Source organism: Phocoena sinus, chromosome 3, assembly GCF_008692025.1.
Source record: "Phocoena sinus isolate mPhoSin1 chromosome 3, mPhoSin1.pri, whole genome shotgun sequence".
NCBI classification, from domain to species: Eukaryota; Metazoa; Chordata; class Mammalia; order Artiodactyla; family Phocoenidae; genus Phocoena; species Phocoena sinus.
This window is the reverse complement of record NC_045765.1, coordinates 117,682,741-117,710,364: the sequence shown is the minus strand read 5'-3', so window position 1 is coordinate 117,710,364 and position 27,624 is coordinate 117,682,741. Positions and strand designations below refer to the sequence as shown.

Here is a 27,624-nt window from a genome sequence, read left to right as displayed (position 1 = left end):
AATGTTCATAATTCATAATACCCAAAGCGGAGGCAACCCAACTCTGCCACTGATGGAATGGATAAACAAAATGTGGAATAGCCATACAGTGGAATATTATTCAGCCATATAAAGGAACGAGGTATTCGTAAAGCTTCCACATGGATGATCTTGAAAACACTATGCTAACTGAAAGAAGCCAGACACAAAAGACGACATATTGTATGATTCCATTTATATAAAATGTCCAGAAATGCAAATCTATAGCAACAAAGTAGATTAGTGATAGCAAGGGGCTAGAAGGGAAGAATGGGAAGTGACTGCTAATAGGTATGGGATGTCTGTTGGGTGGGGTGAGGAAAGTGTTACAGCATGGGATAGTTGTACAATCTTGTGAATACGATTTTAAAAATGGATTGTACACTTTAAAATGCTGAATTTTACGATATGTGAATTATACCTTAATAAAGTGAATGAAGCATTGGAAGGTCTGTATGTTCTAAGATGGTATAATATATTAAATGAAAAAGAAATGACAGAAGTTTGCATGGTATGCTACCATATGCTTAAAAAAAAGAAGTACAGACACACACATGCTTTGCAGGCATAAAATCTCTGCAAAGATACACAGGAAATGAGTAACATTATTTCCTAAAGGGAGGGAATCTAGTGGTGACTGAAGAACAGGGTGGCCTGGAAGGGAAACCTACCTTTCCGGTACACATCTTCCTTGACTTACAACGGGGTTACTTCCCGATAAATGCACTATAAGTTGAAAATATCCTAAGTCAAAAATGCGTTCAATACACCTGACCTGCCAAACATCACAGCTTAGCCCAGCCTACTTTAAAAATTTTTTTTTTTGGCTGCGCCGCGCAGCATGTGGGATCTTAGTTCCGAGACCAGGGATGGAACCCGCACCTCCTGCAGTAGAAGCGTGGAGTCCTAACGACTGGACCACCAGGGAGGTCCCCAGCCTAGCCTACCTTAAACATGCTCAGAATACTTTCATTAACTTACAACTGGGCAAAATCATCTTAACATAAAGCCTATTTTATAATAAAGGATTAACTATCTCTTGTAATTTGACTACTGTACTGAAAGTGAAAAACAGAATGGTTGCATGGGTACAGAATGGTTGTGTGTATCAGTTGTTTACTCTCACGATCACCTGGCTGACTGGGAGCTGCGGCTCCCTGCTGCTTCGCAGCGTCACAGGTATTGTGCTGCACGTTGCTAGCCCAGGAAAAGATCAAAATTCAAAGTACGGTTTCTAGTGAACACGTATCACTTTTGCACCATAGTAAAGTCGAAAAATCCTACGCTGAACCACTGTAAATTGGGCGCCATCTGTATACGCTTTTGTACCTTTTGAATTCTATAGAGTGCAAGTATTACCACTTCCATTTTTTTTAAAGAAAGAAATAAAAATGGAAGACTGATGCTTTATCTTTAGTCTAAGTTTTATTTTAAGAGATCATCTTCAGTTTCTTCTGTAATAAAAGATATCCAACCATTTGATCAGATTTATTCTTTAGCAACTGAAGCATTAAACAATTACAATTTTAACTCTCAATCCTTAATACTACTATTCATTATACTTGAGATTGTTTAGCTTTCTCATGGAGAAAAAAAACTAAACATAAACCTTTATACTATCCACCTATGAGTCCAACAGCACAATTTCAATAAGAAAGTTGTACTGATACTGATAATTGAACAATTTATATGATGTCAGCAGAGAGGTATCAAGAGTGATTGTAAAGTGGCATTCTTGTTAAGTCAAGAGCTATGATCTTTGACCCACTGCTCTATCCATTTCAATATCTGATTGATATTATCCTCTAGATCTTCTGGTTTATTGCTCGGCAACTGATGCACTATTTCTTCCTTGTAGGATCCCAAGGCTTCTTCATAAAGAACTTGAAAAATTTCACATTGAATATTGTCTTTTAGTTTCTTCTGATTATAACCCCTAGAAGGCAAAGAGAAGATAAACAAACTGAATGGCATTAACTGGAGTTTTAGGAACAGACTAGAAACTGGACACTTTTGAACACATGAAAAATCACGCAAAAATACTTCTTGTAGGCTCTTTACCTAGAGAAAACAGATTGGCTTCTGTGAATATGAGAGACTTCTTTGACATGAGAGAGGGTTAAACTAAGGACCAAAGTTTAGCTTTGTCTGAGACTTTTTTCCCTACAATCTGTCAGCCACTCAATTAGCAAACATCTACCTACCTCAAGCCAGATGCCAAGCTATGAGATAAATAGTCTATAGCTATGGTCCTAAATTTCAAAAGAGTTAAGGAGTTAAGATATAGACACATAAAACAAATAGATGGCATATAATAAAATAAAATGCATATGATAAGGAATAGCATATACTGATTGGGTACTTGATCACACAGATGTATCTGTACTTTACCAATTCCAAAGACATTGAAAAAATTATATAATCTTTATGCAGATGTAAATTAGCCAACTCATTAGCTAGTGAAAAAAGATAAGGAAAATTCAAACTCAAATTAGTTAAACTTTGTAACAATCAAAATTAAATTGAAGTACTTAAAAGATGATTAACTTTATGAAAAAACCCACAGAATGGGAGAAAATTTCTGCAAATCTTATATCTGATAAGGGACTTACATCTAAAATACGTAAAGAACTCTTGTAACTTAATAAAGAAAGGACAAATAACCAAATTAAAAATTGGGCAGAAGATCCGAATAGATATTTGTCCAAAAAAGATATACACATGGCCAATAAGCACATAAAAAGATGCTCAACATCATTAGCCATCAAGGAAATGCAAATGAAAACCACAATGCGATACTACTTCATATCCACTAGGATGGCTACAATCAAAAAGATAACAAGGATGTGAAAATACTGGCGGCTTCATACACTACTCTTGGGAATGTAAAGTGGTGCAGCCACTCTGGAAAATGGTCTGACAGTTCCCCAAAAGGTTAACATATGACCTAGCAATCCTGTTCCTAAAGAAATTCAATACCCAAGATAAATGAATGAACATGTAATGTTCACACAAAAACACGTGTATGAATGTTCATGGCAGCATTATTCGTAATTGCCAAAAATTGCAAACAATCCAAATGTCTATAATCTGATAAATGGATAAATAAAATACGGTATAACCACATAATGGAATATTATTTGGCAATAAAAAGAAATGAAGTACTGGTACATGCCATAACACAGATGAACCTTGAAAACGTTATGCTAAGTAAAAGAAGCCAGACACAAAAGATCACATTTTGTATGATTTCATTTATATAAAAAGTCCAGAACAGGCAAATCCACAGAGATAGAAGGTAAATTACTGGTTGCTTAGGACTGGGGACTGAGGGGAAATGGAGAGTGACTGCCAATGGGTATGGGTTTTTTGGTGGGGGAGGGGTGATGAACATTTTAAAAAATTGATTATAGTAATGGATATATAACTCTGTGAATATACTCAAAACCACTTAATTGTACACTTCAAATGGGTGTACAATTCACATGGTATGTAAATTTATCTCAATAAAGCTTTTTTAAGGTGATTAACTTTGTAAGTTTTTTCAACCGTTAAAACAAGACTACTTTCTCATAGTTTTTTCATACTTTAGTCTTTAGTTATTTACATAAGATAGTAATTTTTAATAAAAATGTTAAATGGTCTTTTAGAAAACACATATGTACCGTATTGTCTCTATTACTGCTCTGTTCAAATATTTTTAATGGCTTTTCCCTGACTAAAGAAAGATGGTGAAAGTTTTAGGTATAGCTCCAACCTAACTTTCCCTATGTATTTGCCACTATACTTTTTTGTGCAAGAATTTGCAAGTATCCCATCCAATGGTGCTTAGTCAGAGCTGACTATAGTCAGTGAGAACCACACATTCCGAACCTGAAGTTAGGCAAACTTCTGGAGTTTTCCTTCTGGAGACTGCTTTCTAAATTCCTGTAAAACCTCCTTTTTTCCACAGTTTGAATCAAAAGACAGTGGGAAAATGTCTTCCATAAAATTTTGCTTTTCTGGTTATTCTGGATTAAGTCTGATGCTCTCCTGAAGGGATGAACTCAAATATATTGTGAAATGTTAATTTATCTTGTTAAAGGTTGTAAAATGTTCATTTATCTTTAGCTTTTCATAAGCTTTCTCATTTCTGTTGTGAGGATGATTTGAGTGGGTAATGTTCATTCCATAGCAAAGAGTATGTTATTGGTTTGGCTGTTTTCCTATAAAAGTTTTACATTAAGGAAAAAGCATGACTAAGTAGGGTTGATATATAGTACATTTTACTGAATCAGACTGTCAGTTGAGGTATTCATTTACTCAGAAACTACTGCTTGCGTTTTACGAATGCACCTTTTTCCGTTAGGTTCAGAAAGTTGGTACCGTACAGACTTGGTTTATAATAAGACCAAAATAAAGTAGTCATGTTTTCAAATAGAACCTTTTATGATGTTCATGTTGGCCAACTTCAGGAATCTGAGTAAAAGTTTACAAAATACTTTAAGGATTCAGTGTTCTTCCTTCCTTACCTAGTTTCAAGTCTGTTGTACAAAACACTGTTATCTGTTTTCAGCACAAATACTATATGAAACCAGCGTTCAGGGAAGAAATCACAACCATGGTAATCAACAATAACTCCACCTTCACTCATTTGGTTTTCTAACTCATCAACTACCTGTAAGAAAGGGGAGAAAAAAAAAAGATGAATACTCTTTAAAAAAACTGAGGTCAACTTTCCTATAAAATTTTTTTAAATGTATACTGTATAAAAAAGATTGTACTTACCCTGTCTTCATCTAAAATGGGACAGTCATACTCTTCATCATAGCCATCATATAACTGCCCTGAAAGAGATTTACATTGGCATATTAAAGTAGTATTTTCTAAGTAACTTTCAGTAATGTTCAATTACTCTTAGAGACAAGGGAGGGCACTAATACAATAGATGTCATATGGACAGCAAACATAAAGAGCAGTATTGATAAATTAGAATTTTGTCTAGAAGGAAACTTGGATAACAAAATACCTGAAAAAGAATGAATAATAGCCAACTTCAGAATTTGTGGGGCTATTAGTAGAAGAGAACTAGTTTCAGTGAGCTACAGATTGGTGCAAAGAGGGGACACATGGATACAAACACTCGTACACACATTAACAGGAGATTAAGTTCCAAATTTATTAGGCCAAGGATATGAAACTTATTAAAAGGAACAGCAGGTTCTTGATTCCAGAAGTGAACCCTTTGTCACTGAGGTCACATCTTCATGGGGTTTGGGGAAGGAGAGTCAGTACCCAGATGCTCCTTCACTTCTAGAATTCCAGCATCCCCAAAAGCCAAGGGTTGAATATCTTATTTCAGAAGGTAAAACAAGAATGATGGGGGCAGGCATAAAGGAGGCAGATTTAAATCTAACATAAGAATTTTTCAACAAATTAAAGCTTCCTTTCAAAGGAAGTGTGTCTTAAGGAGGTGAGACATACCAATCCCACCCTCACCCTGAATCCCTAGGAGGTATATACTCTTAAGGCAGGCTTAGATCATTCTTCTGGCCATCTCGAAGAGCATGCTATAGTCTTCCCACCTCTTTCCCCTTAATAGTTTGGCACAGGTTGAAATGAGCTTCAAAGGAGCGTGAATTCTGAAGTGACGAAGGGGTGGTCCTGAGGGTTTGTGCAAGGCACAAAGGCAGTTTTAACTGTTTTCCTGGAGGGTCTGTGGGCTGATTCTGGGCACATGAACCATTTCTCTAGCATCCTAGTGTGGCCTCTGACTTCTTGGGTTACAGTTCAGTTACCAGAAACTCTTACCAGCTAAAAAGTTAAACTGTCTTGGTATGGGGAAAACTGGTTAACAATATAGAAACTAATCTAAACCCTTACTTTACACCACAAACCCTAGCTGAATTAAAGAGCTAATTTCTTTTTCTTTTTTTTTTTTTGCGGTACGCAGGCCTCTCACTGTTGTGGCCTCTCCCATTGAGGAGCACAGGCTCCAGACACGCAGGCCCAGCGGCTTTGGCTCACGGGCCCAGCTGCTCCACAGCATGCGGGATCCTTCCGGGTCGGGGCACGAACCTGCGTTCCCTGCATCGGCAGGCGGACCCCCAACCACTGCGCCACCAAGGAAGCCCCAAGAGCTAATTTCTTAATTCCAAAGATAACTAATGGAAAATTAAACCTACAAAGGTATGATACATTTGAGTTTGTGAAAAAAAATAAAATAATTGATTGAAACATATAAAATGTTAAATTTGTTTGATGAAAAATAATATAATTTTTAAAAAATGAAAAATGGCAGGGAGAAATACTAGGACAAAGGACTGAAATGTAGATTATATAAATTCAAAATAACAATAAGTAGCTTAACAAAGAATAAGAAAAAAATTCACACAGAATGGAAAAGATAATTAGTAAACAATACATGAAAAAATACTGTACTTTCCCAGCTACTAAAGAGATGAAAATTTAAATGAGGCTTTTTATACCTGTTATATTAGTTATACATGATTTAGTAAACTGACTCTGGAAACGAATAATTTTTAAAAGTAAAACGTCATACCCGTTCAGAGATTTCTTTTGACCATTGAATTTCAAACCAGAAAAAAATTTAAAAAGATGCTTTAAAATGTTCAGCAATAGCGAATTAGTTAAATCTTGTTTACTAACTTGCTAAAATATTATGTAATTAAACTTAAGTAAGTAAAATATCAGGTTGTTAAATTTCTGTTATTTTTACAATACTATATATGTATGTATATATATATATATATATATATGTTTTGGTTTTTTTTACAATACCACAAAATCTAAGAATACCTACAGCTGATTTTGTACTATGTGGGAATCTGGAGTAGATAAATGTTCCTTCATATTTTAAATCCAGACTAGTTAAATCTTTAAAAATATATGCTGCCTAAAACACAGACAACTATAGCAGTATTAGCTTTTAGAATTAAAGTCTTTATATACTGCAATGCTGAAATGCAGGATTTCTTAAGTCATGTGAATACATATTAATAAAATAGTGTAATCCAAGTTTTCCAACATTCATTTCAAAAAACATTTATCAAACACCATGTACCAGTAATTACGGAGGTAAGGAAGATATAATAGTGAACAAATTGAACAAGAAGACCAACTCAGTCCTTCCCTCGAAGAGTTGACAATAAAATGGGAGATGACAGACAAGTAACCTGGAAATTGTAATATTTAATGCTGTGGATCATGGTGCTCTGGGAGCAATAACATGGGGACCTTTTAGGTTAGGAACATAAACTTGGGATATTAGAGGAGGCTTCCTGAAGCAGGTAACTTCTAAGTGGAAACTTGAAGCAGTTAGCTCAGGAAAAAAAGGTAGGTAAGACAATTCTTAACAGAGAAAACAAGATATTCAAAGGCAGAGAGACTAAGGAGGGCAAGCCTTTCAAGGGAGGAAAAGTCTTTCAGAATAGTTAGAAAATAAGTGATAAGGGGTCAGGGGGATTAAGGCCAAATTAAAAAGGGCCTTGAGGGACTTCCCTGGTGGCGCAGTGGATAAGAGTCCGCCTGCCAATGCAGGGAACACGGGTTTGAGCCCTGGTCTGGGAAGATCCACATGCCGTGGAGCAACTAAGCCCATACGCCACAATTACTGAGCCTGCGCTCTACAGCCCGCGAGCCACAACTACTGAGCCGGAGTGCCAGAACTACTGAAGCCCACGAGCCTACAGCCCGTGCTCCACAACAAAGAGAAGCCCCAGCAATGAGAAGCCCACGCACCGCAACGAAGAGTAGCCCCCGCTCACCGCAGCTAGAGAAAGCTGGCACGCAGCAATGAAGACCCAACACAGCCAAAAAATAAATTAATTAATTAAAAAAAAAAAGACCTTGAAGGCTGCACTGAGTTGTTTAGACTTTATCCCAAAGCAAAGGAAAATCATTAAAGCATTTTAAGCATGAAATGACATGATTGATTTCAAATTTTTAAAAATCATTTTGATTTCTGTGTGGAGTTGGAAGGAAGCAAGTCCAGAAGCAGCATGGATACCATATAAAAGCTACTGCAGAATTTTAGGTGATAATTATAACCTGTACTACAAGGAATGGAGAGAGATGAATTCTAAACTTTGTTTCAAATTTCCAAAAAGCGGAAAAATTTGTGCTACTTTAGAAACTTCAACTGGTAGTCACATTTATAATTGTCTATACAGTGGATCTTCATATGGCAAAGAGGAAAAAAAAGCTTGATTTCATCAAATTATCGAAACTTAGAAAATTAAATCAGTTTCCTAAACAAAGTTTTATGATTTACTTAGATAAATTACTTGCAGAAAAAAATTGATTGTGGAGCCGGTTAAAAGGCTTAAAATGACCTTCTTACCTTAAAAAGACCTTCCAAGCTGTCATTAGTCAAGCTATAAAAACAAGACCTTTCCTTTAACTGCCATCCTATCATTTATACACTCACGTGAAAGCCGTTCTTTAAAGCTAACCATATAGGGATGCTAGTCATCTATTTTGCATCTGTACTAATGCAGTTAGTATAAGAAGTTAATTGGTTTAGAAGGATTGGGAGCTTTGATACCTGGCCCTTTATGCAAAGAGAGCAATGAATTCTGCCAAGAGAAGTTAGCACCAAAAGATGCGGCATTCGAGTAGGGCCTTTTAAGGAACTGTTTATAAGACAGATGAGGAAGGGCATGTACAGGTAAAGGGAATAGCATGTATAAGGACATGGAGATGGAAGACTCCCCATGCGTTTGAAGAACAATAGTGCACTGTGGGTAGACATAAGGGGACATAGGGCATAGTGGCTGCAGGGAAGGGCTGAAGGTAAACTGTAGCCAGTTCATTACTTCATTAAGGTGAGTGGCCTTTATCATTAAAAAGTTCAAGTAATTTCATCCCCTCTCCCCGCCCGCCCCCTTTTTAAAGGACATAATGATGGTGTACAGAAGAGGGAGGGAAGAGATACTGAAGAAGAGATTCAGCACGAATGGTCTTGAGAATGGTATAGCGGTACCAAGGGGACACAGCGTTAATGGTCTTAGGAATCGGATAGGGGTATCAAAAAGATTTTTTCAACTATCAAGATTAGGAGACAAGTGCATCTGTGTAGTGTGTAAATGCGTTTTTAATGTGTGGGTGACAGGAATCAGGAATGGGCAAGCAGTCAGGGATGACTTCAGAACATGTGCTTTTTAAACATTAACTTGGAAATATGTGGGAACTAGCCAGATGGTTAAATCTAGTAGATGTCTAGATGTTGGGCTAAGTTTTAATAATAAATTTAAGAGTTATAAGTAAAAAGGACTAACTAGTCCTGAGTCAATGAAATTACCAGAGGGAGGGGCAGGATTACAAGATGGCTGCAATGAGTTCACAGGGGAAAGAGGTATATATGGTGGGAAGGAGAGAATCAGATGAAAAGATTGGGAGAGCAGTGTTGGAGAGAGGACAACGGAGAAGTTAGAGTCAAAGGCTTCCAGTGGTAGTTGATTTCAGGTGAGGGAAAAAAATGCGATACACATAGGTTAGAGCGGGAATGGCAAACTTCTTCTGTAAAGGGCCAGACAATAAATACTTCAGGATTTGCAGCCTAATCTAGCTAGTGGCTCCTACAAAAACAGCTGCAGCTTGCCAACCCCTGCCTTAGAAACACATCAAGATTTTAAGTGTTGAGGGCCAGATATTTGAAACGCATCCAACGTCTAGACATATGAGCATCCTGGGGTTAGGCATAGAGGCTGAAGACTGATAAAACTGGTGGCAGGAAAATTAAGGATGCTGGTAGAAGTTTAATTAAATGATTGCATATGGGAAAGGACATCAAGTGAGGAATGCGAGACTGGAAGAACTGGGGTAAGAAAAGCATTCTTAGTCACTCCACATTCAGGACTCTCCATAGTTTTATTAAGCTTAATTCCCCACCTAATTTTTCCTGCTTTAGTTCTAAATGTCATAAAGAAGGTCTCTCACAAATAACACAGCCATCCAACATGACTACTAGGATGGCAATAAACTCCATTTAGACACATTTGTTTAAAACCAGTTTTGTTTTTTGTCTCCTTACTTATAGCAGGGTTTCTAAACCTGAAATACTACTGACCTTTTGAGCTTGATAATTCTGTTATGGGGGTGGAGGGCTGTCCTGTGAGTTGTAGGATGTTCAGCAGAATCCCTAGACTCTACCCATTAGAGGTCAGTAGCAACCCCCCCACTCCAGTTATGACTACCAAAATATCTCAGAAGGTGCCAAATGTCCCCTGGAGGGCAAAAATCACCCCCTGTTGAGAACCACACTGCTTTATAGAAGATTGCATGGTTTCCCTTACAACATATTACCATTTGGAAAAAATGAGGAGGCTGAATGTCTCAGACTATTTCCTAGTAAGATTTTCAGATACACTCAGATGGCATCGGAGGGAAAATATCTGGTACATTTTGAAATCACTATAAAGCACCTCATCTAACACATGTCAAATCAGATCAGAAATCCTTTATCTGGCATAATGGGAGGGAAAAAAGCTCCAGTTTTCCTTTAAGGCAGATTCTCATGAAATAATCTCAATAAAATACAAAGGGGATGGTCAGGACCATACACCATCAAGTGTACACACATCTTTTGAGTACAAGGAGACTCAGTGAAGAGGAAAAGGAGTGTCTCACAGTGGAATATCCCTGGTCTGGTGTTACTATTGCTCTCAGTAATATTCATGACAGATTATATAGTAATTTCATTAAGTTTAGAAATATTGAGTGGGTGAGATGAGAACTGGAAGACATGACTGAAATTGACTGACGTATGTGACTCTGAAATCACTTGTCAAAAAGAGTAAAGTTCAACAGGCAAAGGAACAAAACCAGATTTCATATAGGTATAAAATGGAGAATGTCAAGCTATGCACAGTAGCAAATAAAGACCTAAGTTTTATTAACTATAATTTGAATGCCAAACCTGGATTAAAAATATAAGCATGATACTAGCTTATAGTATCAAGAATATGACAAGCAAAGATGCACAAAAATTGACCTGCAAAAAGGAATAATGGGAAAAAACTTCAAAAAAAATTTTTTTTAAGATGTTGGGGGTAGGAGTTTATTAATTAATTAATTTATTTTTGCTGTGTTGGGTCTTCGTTTCTGTGCGAGGGCTTTCTCTAGTTGTGGCAAGCGGGGGCCACTCTTCATCGTGGTGCATGGGCCTCTCACTACTGTGGCCTCTCTTGTTGCGGAGCGCAGGCTCAGTAGTTGTGGCTCACTGGCCCAGTTGTTCTGCGGCATGTGGGATCTTCCCAGACCGGGGCTCGAACCTGTGTCCCCTGCATTAGCAGGCAGACTCTCAACCACTGTGCCACCAAGGAAGCCCTAAAACTTCAAAAATTTTTAAGTGGTAAGATACTGGGAGCCACACCAAGGGTCCTTAAATATATCCAAAGGGATAGAAAAATGGGACCTAGGAAGAAGTCTGGCAATTGAGAAAGATAAATCTAAATGGAGAGGATTCGCTATAAATAAAAATCCTGACCAAGTGGTCTCTCTAAAAAACAGACATGGTATACTTCAGCAATCTGAAAGAATGGCCCGTAAGAGTGACTTACACACCAGAGATCATACTATAACCTAAACATGTGAAGACACTAGAAGTGACTATTGGTAAGGAACAGACTGCAACAACTTCAAGCTTTTGCAACTGTTATTTCTGTTGGTGATAATGAGGCAGAAAATTGCATCTAAAAATGTAAAAACATTATCGCCAAAGTACCAACAATCAAATGGATGAATTACAACTTTATTTTTTACACTTAAAGGCTGATGAAAAACCATTACTAATCCTATTAAAGAAAATCCAACACAGTATCTCAATTGAAAAGTATGGTAACCATATTTACTCATTAAATACTATTTTTCTAAAACACAACATGGAAACATCTAGCATGCATGTTTAATCTCAGTACAATGGATTCAAAACCAAGTATACATGTTACATGCATCAAGACTACATTACAAATTATCATAGTCATCATCATCATCGTCATCATCATCATCATCATCTTCACGTTTTCTTTTCAATGCATTTGATGCTTCATTGGCAGTATTCTGTGATGACACCATGTTAGTGGTAATAAGAATATTTTTGGACCCAATTAGTGATGGATTAATTAGAACATTCTGAACTGCTGATGTTGCAGGAATTGATGCTTTTACAGCTGGGGATTGTGAAGTGGGCATCTGTACTGTGAATCTTTGCCCTGTGAGGGACACTGGAGTCCCTACTTTAGTTGAAACAGACATGGTTTGTGGGGTTGGTGTGCCAAGCGTGGGAGTACTTGGTCTGCTAGTAACTGAACCAACACTTAACCGTGGAACTGTTATTCTTCCCGCAGAAGTAGATGCCTTTTTTTGTAAGGATTTAAGTCTATAATTTGGAGCAGTCAAGCAATATCTATCAGGTGGCAATCTAGGACCTGAATATGGCTTGATTAACGGCAAAGGGGTTTGATTCCTTTGCCTTGCAATATCTAATAAAAAATCTCTTGGGGGAGGAGAGGTAAAAGACTGGTCAGCACGACACTGGATGGCCAATCGCACATCATCTGCATCAACAGTAGCCTTCTTAGCATGACTTGAATAAATTTTTGCATCATCTAGAATTGTGGTCACATATCGGAAGGCAAACTCCAACATCTGATTTATAACTCTTGGTTCATATTCTGTAATCCCCATATCCTTCAGGATTTGTGCCATCATCTGTGCATCTTTCGGCATGCTCTTGGGAGAAGCCATCTTGCCAGACTCCATGATATCCGGTGATCAGACTTTAGATCATTTGAAAAAAATATGTACATTAGATCAAACCTGAAATAGTTACTTTAGTAGCAACTGTCAGGAACTTTAAAATACATGTTAAATTTTTAAAAATATAAAATAAAAAATACGCTAAATCTTTTTAATTTTAATGAGGCACATTTAAAGTTCCCTTCACTTAAATTTATTTTCTACCCATCAGAGAATATAAAAAGATGAAGACACAAATAAGGGAGTGATAAAAGATTGGGGAAAAACAGGGTAAAATAACCAAAAACATACATCATTTTAAAATATGTGCAGTTGGGGCTTCCCTGGTGGCGCAGTGGTTCAGAGTCCGCCTGCTGATGCAGGGGACACAAGTTCGTGTCCGGGTCCGGGAAGATCCCACATGCCGCAGAGCGGCTGGGCCCGTGACCAATGGCCGCTGAGCCTGCACATCCGGAGCCTGTGCTCCGCAACGGGAGAGGCCACGACAGTGAGAGGCCCGCGTACCGCAAAAAAAAAAAAAAAAAAAAAAAAAAAAGTGCAGTTGCTTACAGGCACGCACCTATAAACTAATCTAAGAAAAGACCATAGGACAGCCATGTCCTACTGCCTGAGTTCAAAATCATGCCCTTCCAGTGAGCTCATATACTCACTGTCTCCATAGATATATATGCTTAGCACCACCCTGACCTTTACGTGTTTGCCCAACTCAAAAATACTCTCCCTCTTCCTCATATTCAAACTGTCCTAAGTCTAATCTTCCTGGAAGCTATCCCACTTATTACTGTCCACAAGAACTGCTAGCCAACTGCAGAGGGGATGTAGTGGTCAAAATAACTAGGACACAGCATGAGACAATATGTTCTATTTCTATGGGTCCCCAACAGAGCATTAATTCCTTCATGGCAATTTTTCTCTGCTTTTTGTACCTTCTCTCAAGTACAGTACTAATACTCCATTATTCCTTTCACTTTTTTCAACAAATCTAACACCAAAGTGCCCCTTACCTTCTCGTGCTAAATCACCCACATTAACGTATTTCAGTCCTGATCTTGATGCAAGTTCTTTGCCTAGCGTGGTTTTTCCAACCCCTGGTGTACCTGCAAGACAAGCCACAGAAAAATACTGTTCATGAATACTTATTAGACTTTAGCCTCTAATCTGCCTTCTTAAGGTTCTTAACAACTGAAGAGTTTCCTAATTAGCAATCCTATATAAAATTACACACACCATAATCTAATCAAAACTACCCAAAGCCTGCTGAAGATCAGAATTTCACCCAGTGTATCTGATTTCACCAGGAGTGGGGCTTGGGAGAATCTGATGACAATTACAGACTGTCTGCCACCACCATGGAAATTCCCAGAATAAAACTAGCTACCTCAAATAAACTGCCATCATTTATTTGCTTTAATTAAAAAAATTAAATTGTTCATGGAAAAAAGTTAAGCAGTATGAAAGAATATCCACTATACTCTTCCCTAGAGACAACCAGTGTAAACCACTTTCTTATGTATCTCTCCAAAGAAGTCATATACATATGTTTGTGTATACATCCATATATATGCAAATATATGGTAGCGTACTACACGTGTACATATACACATTGCGTGTATACATACATACACACACCATATATTTCCTTCTACATAAATGGCCATACTATACATTGTTCTTCACCTTCCCTTTTTTATATTTATTGTTTCAAGATAAATAATCAAACACTTAATTTTCAACTTGAACTAACGCCACTGAAATTACAAAACCTGATCATTATAATTGAAGATAAAAGGAATTGGGCTTCCCTGGTGGCGCAGTGGTTGAGAGTCTGCCTGTCGATGCAGGGGACACGGGTTCGTGCCCCGGTCCGGGAAGATCCCACGTGCCGCGGAGCGGCTGGGCCCGTGAGCCATGGCTGCTGAGCCTGCGCGTCCGGAGCCTGTGCTCCGCAACGGGAGAGGCCACAACAGTGAGAGGCCCGCGTAACGCAAAAAAAAAAAAAAAAAAAAAGGAAGGAATAAGTCAAGTCTACCTATAAGGGCAATAACATTTTTACCTCCAGTCCACTATAATACACCAAGTCTGAATCCTCAACTCACCATGTTTTCAATAAAACGCTCACATTTAGACTTTTGACGATATGGCTTAATATTAAAAAACCAAGACACTGTCTGACCCAAACAAATCAGATATTGTAAAATCTTCCCCTTAAGGACGCTTAAAGGCTAAATAGTAACCTGTTGAGGTTAATCTGCTACTCTCAGACACAGACAGGACTTGTGCGCTGCCAATATGCTTACGTTTTGTTAAAGGATAAAACTTGGCTTTGATCCACAAACAGCGCCTCAAATTTTATTGTGCTGCAACAGCATCTACACCCATTAGATTTTTCCAGGAATGCCCTATGATGCTATTAAATACTACAATTTAGTAAACATTTTCAGAGTTAAACGACCAGAAATATTTTTTAAAGTCGTTATGCGGCATTTTACTACCCCTCACAGGTAACAAGTGCCCTGAGTATGGATCCAAAGACCCAGAAAAAAACCCCACGATCAGCCCGGGAATTTTACAGCATCTCTACGAGAAACGACCAGAGATGCTCAGTAGATGCCTTTACTTCTTAAAACACAAAGAAAAAGCCTCTGATGCTAACTCCGCAAGCGTATACACCAAATTTATCACCCCACACCGCAAATATCCGAACCCCTTCATCGAAATCTCTCAGATACAAAGGGAAAATAAGAGACGGCCCTAGAGGCCTAAGGACTAAAACATCCACCATTAGCGGATCTACTAAGGGCCGAATACTGCCTTACCTTATCTCGCTAACCACGCAAAGACACCCCGCCAAGTAAAGAAGCAACAGCCATTTTACAGACAAAAACCTGATTACGAAAGATTAGGCAGCTTGCCAAAAAAGGGAACTGTATATTATCTACCTCTCTCCGCCTCACCGAGTAGCCAACCTCTGAGCAAAAGAATTAACGTCCGTCGTCCCCTTCCCCCAGCCTCGTGCAAAACCGTCGCGAGGGCGGGGGGTACAGGCCCTGACAACTACAACTCCACGCGACCCTCGCCGAGCCTCGCAATAGAACACTAAGCGACCCCACGTCGGGCTTTCCAGGCCTCAGAGCACTCCGCGCCCCGCGCCAGCCCCGCCGCCCACCACAACCCCCAGTGCGCCCCCTGACCAGTGAGCAGGATGTTCGGAAGCAACATGGTTCTCGCCGCGCTGGCTCCCGACGCCTCTGCACAAGCGCCCTACACGCTACAGGGAGGGGCCGGAAGGGGAGGATAACGGCAAGCGCCAGTGGCGCCGGCGTACTCGAGGCCTGGAGTGTCGCTCGCGACCCACCTCCGCCGCCTCGTCACCCACCATTGGTTACCTGGCTTTCTATGACACCCTTCCATCGCAGTGTCCGAAGTACGAGCACACGTCGGGTCGGCGCTTCCAGTCAGGCAATGCGCTGGATGCCTAAGACAGTAGCTCCTTAGGAGGCCCCGCCTTTCGGGCTGTGTCGCGGAAGCGCCGACCGACCTGGAAGGTCCCCGGGAGGCGGGACCTCCAAGAGGGTTCCGCGCTGAGCCCGGTTAGGGCTGGGTGGCATCCCGTGCACCTGGAGCTGAGCCTGGGCTCCACCGCTCCTCTCGGCCCACGAGGGGATGCAGCTACCGGAAGGTAAGGCTGCCGCGGCTGGGGCTGCGGTGTATATATGTCGTAGAGACGCGAGTCCATTTCTGCCTTCTCGCCTTCCCAGACTCTGATGGCTCCTCCTCCCGACCTGCCCACCCCATCTGGGGATGAGACGGGTCGGGGTGCAGAGCTCTGGCCTGGAGCCGGGGCACGCGAGCTCATCTCGGCTTTACGTTGACTAGCAGTATTACGTTGGACGAATATGTGAGCTTAGTATCCCCAGTGCAGTGTGTAGGATGGTGGTGGGTTTGCTAGAAATACTCTTCAGGTTCTCTTCTCTGTCTCTGACGTCTCATTTCAGAAACCTGGTACCATCAAGGACAATTGCCTGCTTTTTCAAGGAGGTAACTGTCAGTCTTGCTTTCAAAGAGCGACTAGAGTCCTGACTATAACAACAGTCTGCGTCTTTTATTTCGAGCTGCCAACTCTGTGTTTTCCACCTATGTATCTCTTTGAAACCGCAAAGCAAAAACTTCTCTAGTCGTGAACAATTTGTGTGTGTGTGTGTATGATTTGTTTTCTAGTGTGTGGAAGTATTTACACATAAATTATGTGTGACTCCAAACTATAAAGCTCAGCTTACAGGTTTGTAGACCTTAAAAAACTTTCCTTCTGGCTAACTTAAAATTGGTGAGTTCACTAGTTTGTATAAACATTGAAGAACTATGAAAGTCAGAAAGCAGTGTTGTCAAAAAATTTCGTAATAACGTATTCAAATAACAACAGTTATAGAAAAAGTTTACTGTAAGATATAAAGTCTTTGTCCAAAGTAAGTGATAAGTCTGAATTCATTGTATGGTGCTTTTTTTGTTATTATTTTTGAAATTTTGGAAAATTTTTTGAAATTTTATAATTTGAAATGTGGGGAACTTTAATTTTCAGATGAAAACTACACAAATAAAATTGTTTAATTTTTCTTAATGACAAAAGATAGGTTCACAAATGTGTAGTTTTTCTGTTTTCTCTAATACATTATTGAGTTTGTAGGAAAAACATTACATCACCACAGATAATTTGACAGTTATAGTCATTAAAAGTAAAATTTATTTTAGTATTTTGATTTCTTGCTGCATGTATGTTTGCTGTGTTCTCTTTCACTAGTTCTTGAGCCTTAACTTTATTATGTCGTTGATTTTTATCAATATATATTAATTATTTCTGTTTTACAGTTTTTCTTAATTTGAGACTTTTTTTCTTTTTTTCCCCTAGGTGAATTATACTTTAATGTACTACAGGTTGTATACTACGGATGGGAACTATTAAAGTTTATAATGTCAAAAACTTTTCTTAGACCAAAGGCATCTTCCACAAAGGTATGATACACTAAAATGGCCATGTGATAACTGCCCAAAAGGAGTTATAAATTTTTATATGTGTTCCCAATGACTTATTACTGCTATGAGAGTAATGGTGCCCAGTATTTGTTGTAATTAGTGATCTAAAAAGTTCAAAAATAAATTGTGAAACAACTGTACACTGAAAACACAACCTTAATTTTGAAAAAATGTTTATTTACAATCCTGGTCACAAAGAAAAGGCTGAAAACTCTTGAATGAAAGAGCAATAGAAGAAAAAGAAATACATGAGCTGTAGTTGGTGTTATAGCTTAACAACAAACCCTGCTTCTTAGAAATTAGGTGGTTCAATGTGCCAGTTCTCAACAAGGCTAGCGGGTGGGTAGGATGGGTATCAGACAGTATACTGAAAGTTAGCTGTTTTCCTAGTGGTGGATCTGATTTTTCTCTTACTCTAAGTGAATTATTTAACTTTGCTGTTTCTCTTCCTCATCTTCTCTTTTTTAAAAGTAAATGGAAATCCATATTTACATAAGAAAACTGTAAAATGTATAAGTAACATGGAGATTGGAATCGCTAGATCAGAATTACTATCAAGAGTTTTACTACTACTAATATTTTTATGTACTCTTAAAAATAGAGGAAAGGGGCCAAAATTGTAGTACTAGTAATAGTCTTTTTAAAGAGGAGGAAATAAATTGGGTAGCTATGACTAAAATTTTTTTTCCAAAAAGTCTTCATTTCTTTACCCACTGCTGATCATAATCCTAGATTCTGTTTATAAGAGGAATGAAGTTTGATTTCGCATTCATAAAATACTTGAAAGTATTGCTCCTCCTGAGCCTACTTTCAGCTCCAAGCTCTGTTTTTTGTTTTGTTTGTCTCCCAGAAAGGAGCATTGTCAAATAAATGGTTCACAACTATGGTTGAGTATTCTTCAAGGAAAATATAATCTTGTTAGCCAGGCAGGGAATTACAAAAGTCAGGTACTAAGCTAGATTTTTTTAGATTTATACTGTTGGAATGTTAAGAAAAAGTCCACTTTTAAAATTCTAATTATTAAAAAAAGAACACTTTTTAATGCTCAAATATTTTTAGGTTAAAATTGCTTAATTTAGCATTTCTCTGTGTGTATTCTTACAAAGGATTTTAAAGAAAAGGAAGTGTTGAAGGGAAACGTAGAGGGGTTAATAGTTTCTATAGACTAGAAGACCATGAAATAGAACTCACTGATTTTCCTGCTCTATTAAACTAGTACTCGTTTTCCTAAACAAATTGACAAATCACCCTCCCTGGAAAGCCTGCCTCCCTTTCATAAACATATTAGTTGCTTCATGAGCTGAAGAAAAATATAATCAAGTCATAATTACAAACTATTCATAGTGTCAGTATTCTTAGACCTATCTTCACATATCTTAAAGCCGGTAGGGATTATTTGAATGTATAAAATGGTTCTTAGTTTGTGAATGTATTAACCTGGTCAAGGCAGAAGTGTTACTTTTCTTACTGCTCTACATAGTTAAAATAATGCCTTTTTTTCTTTATTGTTTTACTTCTTTTTTTGGTAGGTAATTTTAATATTTGTGTTTCAGAGATACAAATGAGTTTTTAAAGTATCAGTCTAATCTTTATTCTGGGAAGATTATAATTAATAAAAAGAATTAAGTTTGTATTCTATATTCATTTATATGACATCCATCATTACCATGGTCAAGTAGATAAGTATACATTTATGCTTATTGTAAAGTAGAAAAATGACTAATACAGAGTCAATTTTATTTAAAGAGCTAATTTGTGAGATTTTTATTTTAAATGTTACAAGTATAAGAATTTTTTTAATAGAGTCGTTTAGTTATATAGGGAATAGATGCAAAAAAAATGTAATAGTGTTTACATGGTTTCTTTTTTTCAGATAACAAACTGGGTAGACTCATCATTTGATGATTTTTCAGAGACTACAAGCATCTCTACTATTACTGCCACATCATTAGGTGTGAATAACTCAAGCCTTAGAAGAAAAAAGGTGCCTTCCACAGTAGAAAGTAGCAAATTTCCAGCTAGAAAAAGAGGAAACCTATCTTCCTCAGAGCAGATTTATGGTCTAGAAAATTCAAAAGAATATCTGTCAGAAAATGAACCATGGGTGGATAAATACAAACCAGAAACGCAGGTAATAAATGACATACAAACAAGTCTACGTAATTTAGTTTCAGGAAGGAGAGGGATGTGCATTTTCAGATATTCATAAAAATCTTTCTGCCTAAATGAATTAGAAAAAAAATAATAATTTCTAGGTTTTTTATATTCCAAGGCTCAAATTTTCCCAACAGTTATTCAGAAGGTATACCATTGGTTATTTGTCTTCGATTTAATTTAACCCCCAACATAGACTTGATCCATTTAATTTTTTGCTAAATGTAATACCCCTCCCTATTTATTCCCTTCCCAAAATGTATAACAGGATTTTAAAATATTTTATAATTGCATATGTGCCTCAAATTTTCATATATTGGGGTCAGTTTAAGAATAGAATTTTTCCATATCAGTATAAAGAATTGAATTAAGTATAATCAAAAGGACCTTTTTATTACTATATCATGTTACTTGTTTCTAGTTTTTTTCATTAAAAACGTGTAGATTAACCTGTGCTGATGTATCAAAAAATTTTGAGTTAAAATGTTTTATTTTAAACTTGAAAATTTTAGCATGAACTTGCTGTGCATAAAAAGAAAATTGAAGAAGTTGAAACCTGGTTAAAAGCTGAAGTCTTAGAAAGGCAGCACAAACAGGTAACTAAATAAGAAATGTGTTTAAAAATATTTGGCCTCAAATGTTTCTCTGGTTGGTTATAAGAAGTTAAAAACTTTCATGTTGACTTTCTCATAAGTCCAGATCACCTGCAGTAGAAAGCTGTCTGACCTTACTACTTCTTTGTCATTAAAAGACTCAAGAGACTTTGCGTTTTCCCCTTGACTTGTACCTCTTTTTCCCTCTTATATATAAAGCATAGTAAACCATCAGGGGGCTAATATATTTAGCATATCAGATCATCTCACACTAAAGCAAGCAGGCAAATTACGTATTAGTTTTCGTATTAAATATAACCTAAAATAGTCATTCATCCTACGCTTATGTTTTTTCTTTCACTTCCTAATTCCATAATTACCCTTGGCCCCCAAGCTAGAATATTCTCTCTCTCTCTTTTTAAACTTTTTTAATTTTGAGATTCTTGAAACATAAAGAAAAAATAGAATAGTAAAAATAGAATAGTAAGTGAACATTCAGGTACCTGTAAAAATACTCATCATTTTCACCCATGAGTATTTTAATGTAAATTATAAATGTTTGGCATTTAATTCTCTAATGTTATCTAATGCTCTGTTCATATTCACATTTTTCCAGTTGTCTTTTATATCTGGTTTGTTACAATCAGTATCTAATCAAGGACCACCCATTACATTTGATTGTTCTATCTCTTAGGGCTTTTAAAATCTAGAACAGTTGCCTTCACCTTCGCTGCACAGCATGACAAAAAAATAAATAAATAAATAATAAAATTAAAGTGTAACTGGCTCTTCTCTAGGTCCAAGTATACAGGCCCTTATTTACTGTAGTTAATAAAAGTAAACAAATGAGCAAGGATTGCAGCCCACCATTATATGTAGGACATCTTCCCCTGATAAATTTTCAGTTTTAACTTTTTTTATCAGGTTTACTGAATGAGGGTATGTTACTGGGAGCTGCATCCTCTAGTCTATCTTTAGAGTCCTGTTCCTGGTAATATGTTTCTTAATATACATTTCTTTCCTTTTTTTTTTTGGCGGTACATGGTCGTCTCACTGTTGTGGCCTCTCCCGTTGCGGAGCACAGGCTCTGGACGCGCAGGCCCAGCGGCCATAGCTCACGGGCCTAGCCGCTCCGTGGCATGTGGGATCTTCCTGGACCGGGGCACGAACCCGTGTCCCCTGCATCGGCAGGCGGACTCTCAACCACTGCGCCACCAGGGAAGCCCTTAATATACATTTCTTAAAGAATCTGATATCTAAACTGAGGTTTTTCCATAAGAATATTATACTTATATAATATTGAAGTATATAATCCAAAGAGAGGTCTGTATTAAGATTGAATTTTATGAGTTCAGGTAACCCCTAAAAATACTTGTTTTAGACATTACCTCTTTAATCTAGCTGAAATTGTTTTAATTTGGCTACTGAGTAGTCCTTGGGAGGAACACAATGCAAGAATTGAGGAATTATCAGAAACTATACTTAGAAGTTCAGGAAATAAAATTCTCTTATCTAAAGCTGGTTTATTCCAGCTAGCATCGTGAAATTTAGTCTGCTTATACCTGACATTCAGTAAATATCTGTAGAGGTAATAAACATTTAAAAAGAATATTCATACATAATATTCTAGCATTCCAATGATTTTGATTTTTTATTCATGTTTATGTTTGGTTTTAGGGTGGATCTATTTTATTAATAACAGGACCCCCTGGATGTGGAAAAACAACAACTATAAAAATACTATCAAAGGAGCATGGTATTCAAGTACAAGAGTGGATTAATCCAGTTTTACCACAATTCCAAAAAGATGATTTCAAGGAGATATTTAATCCTGGTAAGGTTTACTCTGAAGGTAATGGAAATACTGGGGAAAGTCTGGTCTACAGGAGGTTTGTAACAAGCCCCCCATCTATATCTTTAAGATTTCTAAGATCCTATTGGGTGTATGGGTTCTTTTGTTTGTTTGTTTTTTAAATTTATTTATTTATTTTTGGCTGCATTGGGTCTTCGTTGCTGTGCGCGGGCTTTCTCTAGTTGCAGCAAGCAGGGGCTACTCTTCGTTGCCATGCATGGGCTTCTCACTGCGGTGCTTATCTTGTTGCAGAGCACACGCTCTAGGCACGCGGGCTTTAGTAGCTGTGGCACGCAGGCTTCAGTAGTTGTGGCACACGGGCTTAGCTGCTCCGTGGCATGTGGGATCTTCCCGGACCAGGGCTCAAACCCATGTCCCCTGCATTGGCAGGTGGATTGTTAACCACTGTGCCACCAGGGAAGTCCCAGGGTATATGTTTTTGAGAGGAAGGTATATATTGCCGCCTCTACACTAGCCTGGCGTTTGCCCACTACCAACTGCTTCACAAAGTCAGAGTAGCAATCAGATGAAACTATATGTGTGTGTTTTCTCACATACTTCCTAGGTTCAGAGAGAAGTAATTTTAGGAGAAGGAAGGGTCCCTCCAGCAAAGGAGAGTGGGATGTTTTTAAGGATTAAATGTTTTAACTGTTTTGTTACATAACAAGCTAATCAGTTTGCATTACTTATGTACATTTTTCCCAGGCTCTGGCTGTATAAATGTACTCTTTGTTTAAATGTAAATCAAGCCTTAAAATATGTTAAAGTAACTTGCCTCCAAACGAGAGTTTAGATCAGACCTCTTAGAATCAAATCAAAGTATAAGGCAAAGATGGTCTTTGGAATTCGAAAGGGGGCTTTAAGACAAACATCCAAAAATAATGATAGTATCAATTTAAAGACGTAGTATGATATAACTTCACATATATGCTCATAAACTCCAGCACGATCATTTTTAACTTTCATATCCGTCTTACTGCTGCTTTAGGTAACTAAGCTAGGGGTATCCAAATCTCCTAGGCCATTTTGAAGTGCAAGGGGTTCTGTAGAAGGATGATTATATTCTAATGTGCAGTATTCCTCAAAATTCTTTCTTCAGGCTCTTCTTTAATATTCTCTGTGCGTACTGTATCTTTAGTATGCATACCTGTAAGGAACGGCACCAAAAACGGAGGAGAGCTTAAACAAGCTTTATTTGGGAATGCTCCCGGGTGAGGTTCACTGGTCCGAGAGAAAGGGGCCAGAGAAGTCACGCCTGGGTGTGGGCGCGAACAAAATTTATAGGGGTGGACTCAGGGGAGGTGCTTGCTGTGTGAAGCAGCCCTTTTTTGGTAATGTCTCGGGTGCTGTGGCAATGTCAGGTGTCGGTTGCATCAGCCTCAGAGCCGTTGGTTCCGCCCCTCGGGGAGCGGGAAGACCAGGCCGAGTGGTGTGGCAATGTCAGGTGTTGGTTGCATCAGCCACTTTGGTGGGGGTTCCGTCTGGCTCCCTGGGCCCTTCCCCGGACCTGCTGGCCTTACAATACCCTTATGCTCATAGTATCCCATACTCTTGGAAATTTTACTGCTTTCTAACAGTAACATTACTTTTGACAATCTTGGAAGTCGGGTTTTTTTTTTTTTTGGCTGCGTTGGGTCTTTATTGCAGTGTACAGGTTTCTCTAGTTGTGGCATGTGGGCTCAGTAGTTGCAGCGTGCGGGCTTAGTTGCCCTGCGGCATGTGGGATCTTAGTTCCCCGACCAGGGATTGAACCCATGTCTGCTGCATTGGAAGGCAGATTCTTAACCACTGGACCACCAGGGAAGTCCCTAGGAAGTCTTTTTTTTTTTTTTTACCCTTCCCCCTCCCCATATCCTCAAGTCATTCTCTAGTAGGTCTGTGTCTTTATTCCTGTCTTACCCCTAGGTTCTTCATGACATTTTTTTTCTTAAATTCCATATATATGTGTTAGCATATGGTATTTGTCTTTCTCTTTCTGACTTACTTCACTCTGTATGACAGACTGTAGGTCTATCCACCTCATTACAAATAGCTCAATTTCGTTTCTTTTTATAGTTGAGTAATATTCCATTGTATATATGTGCCACATCTTCTTTATCCATTCATCCGATGATGGACACTTAGGTTGTTTCCGTCTCTGGGCTATTGTAAATAGAGCTGCAATGAACATTTTGGTACATGACTCTTTTTGAATTTTGGTTTTCTCAGGGTATATGCCCAGTAGTGGGATTGCTGGGTCATATGGTAGTTCTACTTGTAGTTTTTTTTTTTTTTTTTTTTTTTGGATGTCAAGTATTTTATTTGTAGATTTTCAATGAATCTGTTAGTTCTAATATCCTAGAGAGCACAGTTACATATAATTACGGTTCATATTGAAGATGGATTACTATCTAACATAAAACTTGAGTTAGTCAAAGAGCATGTCTGTAGAGTTGGTAGTAAGGAACACTGAAGTTATTAAAATGTATCTGTAGCCAATTTGGCAATGATTTGATTTTTTTTTTTTTTTAACATCTTTATTGGGGTATAATTGCTTTACAATGGTGTGTTAGTTTCTGCTTTATAACAAAGTGAATCAGCTATACATATACATATGCTCCCATGTGTCTTCCCTCTTGCGTCTCCCTCCCTCCCACTCTCCCCCTCCCACCCCTCCAGGCTGTCCCAAAGCCCCGAGCTAATATCCCTGTGCCTTGCGGCTGCTTCCCCCTAGCTATCTATCTTACTACATTTGTTAGTGTGTATATGTCCATGACTTTCTCTCGCCCTGTCAAAACTCACCCTTCCCCCTCCCCATATCCTCAAGTCCGTTCTCCAGTAGGTCTGCGCCTCTATTCCTGTCTTATCCCTAGGTTCTTTATGACATTTTTTTCCTTTAAATTCCATATATATGTGTTAGCATACGGTATTTGTCTTTTTCTTTCTGACTTACTTCACTCTGTATGACAGACTCTAGGTCTATCCATCTCATTACAAATAACTCAATTTCATTTCTTTTTAAGGCTGAGTAATATTCCATTGTGTATATGTGCCACATCTTCTTTATCCATTCGTCCGATAATGGGCGCTTAGGTTCTTTCCATCTCCGGGCTATTGTAAATAGAGCTGCAATGAACATTTTGGTACATGACTCTTTTTGAATTTTGGTTTTCTCAGGGTATATGCCAAGTAGTGGGATTGCTGGGTCATATGGTAATTCTATTTGTAGTTTTTTAAGGAACCTCCATACTGTTCTCCATAGTGGCTGAACCAATTCACATTCCCACCAGCAGTGCAAGAGTGTCCCCTTTTCTCCACAGCCTCTCCAGCATTTATTGTTTCTAGATTTTTTGATGATGGCCATTCTGACTGGTGTGAGATGATATCTCATTGTAGTTTTGATTTGCATTTCTCTAATGATTAATGATGTTGAGCATTCTTTCATGTGTTTGTTGGCATTCTTTATATCTTCTTTGGAGAAATGTCTGTTTAGGTCTTCTGCCCATTTTTGGATTGGGTTGTTTGTTTTTTTGTTATTGAGCTGCATGAGCTGCTTGTAAATTTTGGAGATTAATCCTTTGTCAGTTGCTTCATTTGCAAATGTTTTCTCCCATTCTGAGGGTTGTCTTTTGGTCTTGATTATGGTTTCCTTTGCTGTGCAAAAGCTTTGAAGTTTCATTAGGTCCCATTTGTTTATTTTTGTTTTTATTTCCATTACTCTAGGAGGTGGGTCAGAAAGGATCTTGCTGTGATTTATATCATAGAGTGTTCTTCCTATGTTTTCCTCTAAGAGTTTGATAGTTTCTGGCCTTACATTTAGGTCTTTAATCCATTTTGAGCTTATTTTTGTGTATGGTGTTAGGGAGTGATCTAATCTCATACTTTTACATGTACCTGTCCAGTTTTCCCAGCACCACTTATTGAAGAGGCTGTCCTTTCTCCACTGTACATTCCTGCCTCCTTTATCAAAGATAAGGTGACCATATGTGCGTGGGTTTATCTCTGGGCTCTCTATCCTGTTAGGAAGTCTTTATTTACAGTCTTCTGTATAAAGTATTTCTTCCCTTATTCCCAAATTCACTAATCAGTCATTCTCTTTTTGTCATTAAAACTTATTATTTTTTAAATAGATTTATTTATTTTTTATTTTTGGCTGCATTGGGTCTTTGTTGCTGCGCATGGGCTTTCTCTAGTTGTGGAGAGTGGGGGCTACTCTTCGTTGTGGGGCATGGGCTTCTCGTTGCGGTGGCTTCTCTTGCAGAGCACAGGCTCTAGGCGCTCAGACTTCAGTAGGTGCGGCTCACGGGCTTAGTTGCTCCGCGGCATGTGGGATCTCTTCCCAGACCAGGGCTCGAACCCGTGTCCCCCGCATTGGCAGGCGGATTCTTAACCACTGCCACCAGGGAAGCCCAAAACTTACTATTATTGAAAACAGCTCATTTATAGTCATGCACTAATTGGGAGAATCTTCAATGTGTAGGCAGAGCCATAAATATTTTTACCAATTGTATGACTTTTATACTAACAGCTGTGTTCTGAAATCAGTTAACTCCATATTACATTCATTGGTACAGAAAAGTTACTGTTGTTCATAGTGACTTTTGTCTTTTGAAATGAATATTTTAAATTTGAACTGTTTTGCCTAATGAAAAAGAGTCTACAATAGTGTGCTCCTTCATGTATATGTAAATGTATTCATTAACGTATATCTATATTACGTACATATGTATAATATTGATGTGTATACAATTGGTTGAAAATAAAAGTGTTAAATATGTTTCCTTTCAGAATCAAGGTTCCATGTATTTCCTTATCAGTCTCAGATAGCAGTTTTTAAAGAGTTTCTACTAAGAGCGACAAAATATAACAAACTACGAATGCTTGGAGATGATCTGAGAACTGATAAGAAGATAATTCTAGTTGAAGTAAGGACAGCTTTTGAAATTCTGCTATAACTATTGAGTAAACAATTGTAAGATATATTTTATGTGATAATGACATTTACTGTCTCCATAGTATTAGTACTGGTAAAATATAACATAAAGGCTTTGTGCAATAGAAGAAACCTAAAGTTTCTTGCAGTAAACTTGGATAGAGTAGCTATAGGTTAATGAACTTTAAAAATTTAATGGCCTACGTATAGAAAGGCAAAAAATATTTAGAAAGTGACGTCTTAGTAAAATATTATAATCTGTAGTGATCCTAAGGAATTTGCTATCAAAATCCCATTGATGTGTATTA

The 27,624-nt window shown here is 38.0% G+C and overlaps 3 protein-coding genes across 9 annotated transcripts in view; 1 reads left to right on the top strand and 2 right to left on the bottom strand.

Annotated features, from left to right (window-relative positions):
• Positions 1-197: 197 nt before the first annotated feature.
• On the bottom strand, positions 198-16,344 carry AK6 (adenylate kinase 6). 2 transcript variants are annotated; one of them, XM_032626456.1, is made up of 5 exons: positions 15,969-16,344; positions 13,782-13,874; positions 4,786-4,844; positions 4,530-4,675; positions 198-1,954 (listed from the first exon to the last, which is right to left on the bottom strand). In XM_032626456.1, the coding sequence occupies exons 1-5, from the start codon at positions 15,994-15,996 to the stop codon at positions 1,762-1,764; spliced, it is 519 nt and encodes a 172-aa protein (XP_032482347.1). In that variant the 5' UTR covers positions 15,997-16,344; the 3' UTR covers positions 198-1,761. The 2 variants fall into 2 exon arrangements, with proteins under 2 accessions (XP_032482347.1, XP_032482348.1); XM_032626457.1 differs by having other exon boundaries at positions 16,164-16,223.
• Positions 11,741-16,092, bottom strand: TAF9 (TATA-box binding protein associated factor 9). Of its 2 annotated transcripts, none has more exons than XM_032626455.1 (3): positions 15,717-16,016; positions 13,782-13,874; positions 11,741-12,797 (listed from the first exon to the last, which is right to left on the bottom strand). In XM_032626455.1, exon 3 carries the CDS (start codon positions 12,778-12,780, stop codon positions 11,983-11,985), a length of 798 nt encoding a protein of 265 aa, XP_032482346.1. In that variant the 5' UTR covers positions 12,781-12,797; positions 13,782-13,874; positions 15,717-16,016; the 3' UTR covers positions 11,741-11,982. The 2 variants fall into 2 exon arrangements, with proteins under 2 accessions (XP_032482346.1, XP_032482345.1); XM_032626454.1 differs by having other exon boundaries at positions 11,750-12,797; positions 15,969-16,092.
• RAD17 (RAD17 checkpoint clamp loader component) overlaps positions 16,092-27,624 on the top strand; it is a 33,242-nt gene continuing 21,709 nt past the window's right edge. For 3 of the 5 annotated variants that reach the window (XM_032626450.1, XM_032626449.1, XM_032626452.1), the window contains exons 1-6: positions 16,327-16,456; positions 17,681-17,784; positions 19,679-19,936; positions 20,472-20,555; positions 22,230-22,386; positions 27,172-27,308. In XM_032626450.1, coding sequence (XP_032482341.1) covers positions 16,441-16,456; positions 17,681-17,784; positions 19,679-19,936; positions 20,472-20,555; positions 22,230-22,386; positions 27,172-27,308 — 756 coding nt within the window. In that variant the 5' untranslated portion in view covers positions 16,327-16,440. Of the gene's footprint in view, positions 16,457-17,680; positions 17,785-19,678; positions 19,937-20,471; positions 20,556-22,229; positions 22,387-27,171; positions 27,309-27,624 lie in introns of all 5 variants that reach the window. The other 2 variants (XM_032626448.1, XM_032626451.1) reach the window with 2 other exon arrangements.

Excerpts from the sequence above, each read along its gene's own strand:
- TAF9 (XM_032626454.1), bottom strand. The coding sequence starts at position 12,780 with ATGGAGTCTGGCAAGATGGCTTCTCCCAAGAGCATGCCGAAAGATGCA.
- AK6 (XM_032626456.1), bottom strand. The coding sequence starts at position 15,996 with ATGTTGCTTCCGAACATCCTGCTCACTG. Across the intron at positions 4,845-13,781 it reads GGGTGATTTAGCACGAGAAG|GGCAGTTATATGATGGCTAT; the intron begins GTAAGGGGCACT and ends AATCTCTTTCAG. Across the intron at positions 4,676-4,785 it reads CCATTTTAGATGAAGACAGG|GTAGTTGATGAGTTAGAAAA; the intron begins GTAAGTACAATC and ends CCTTTCTTACAG.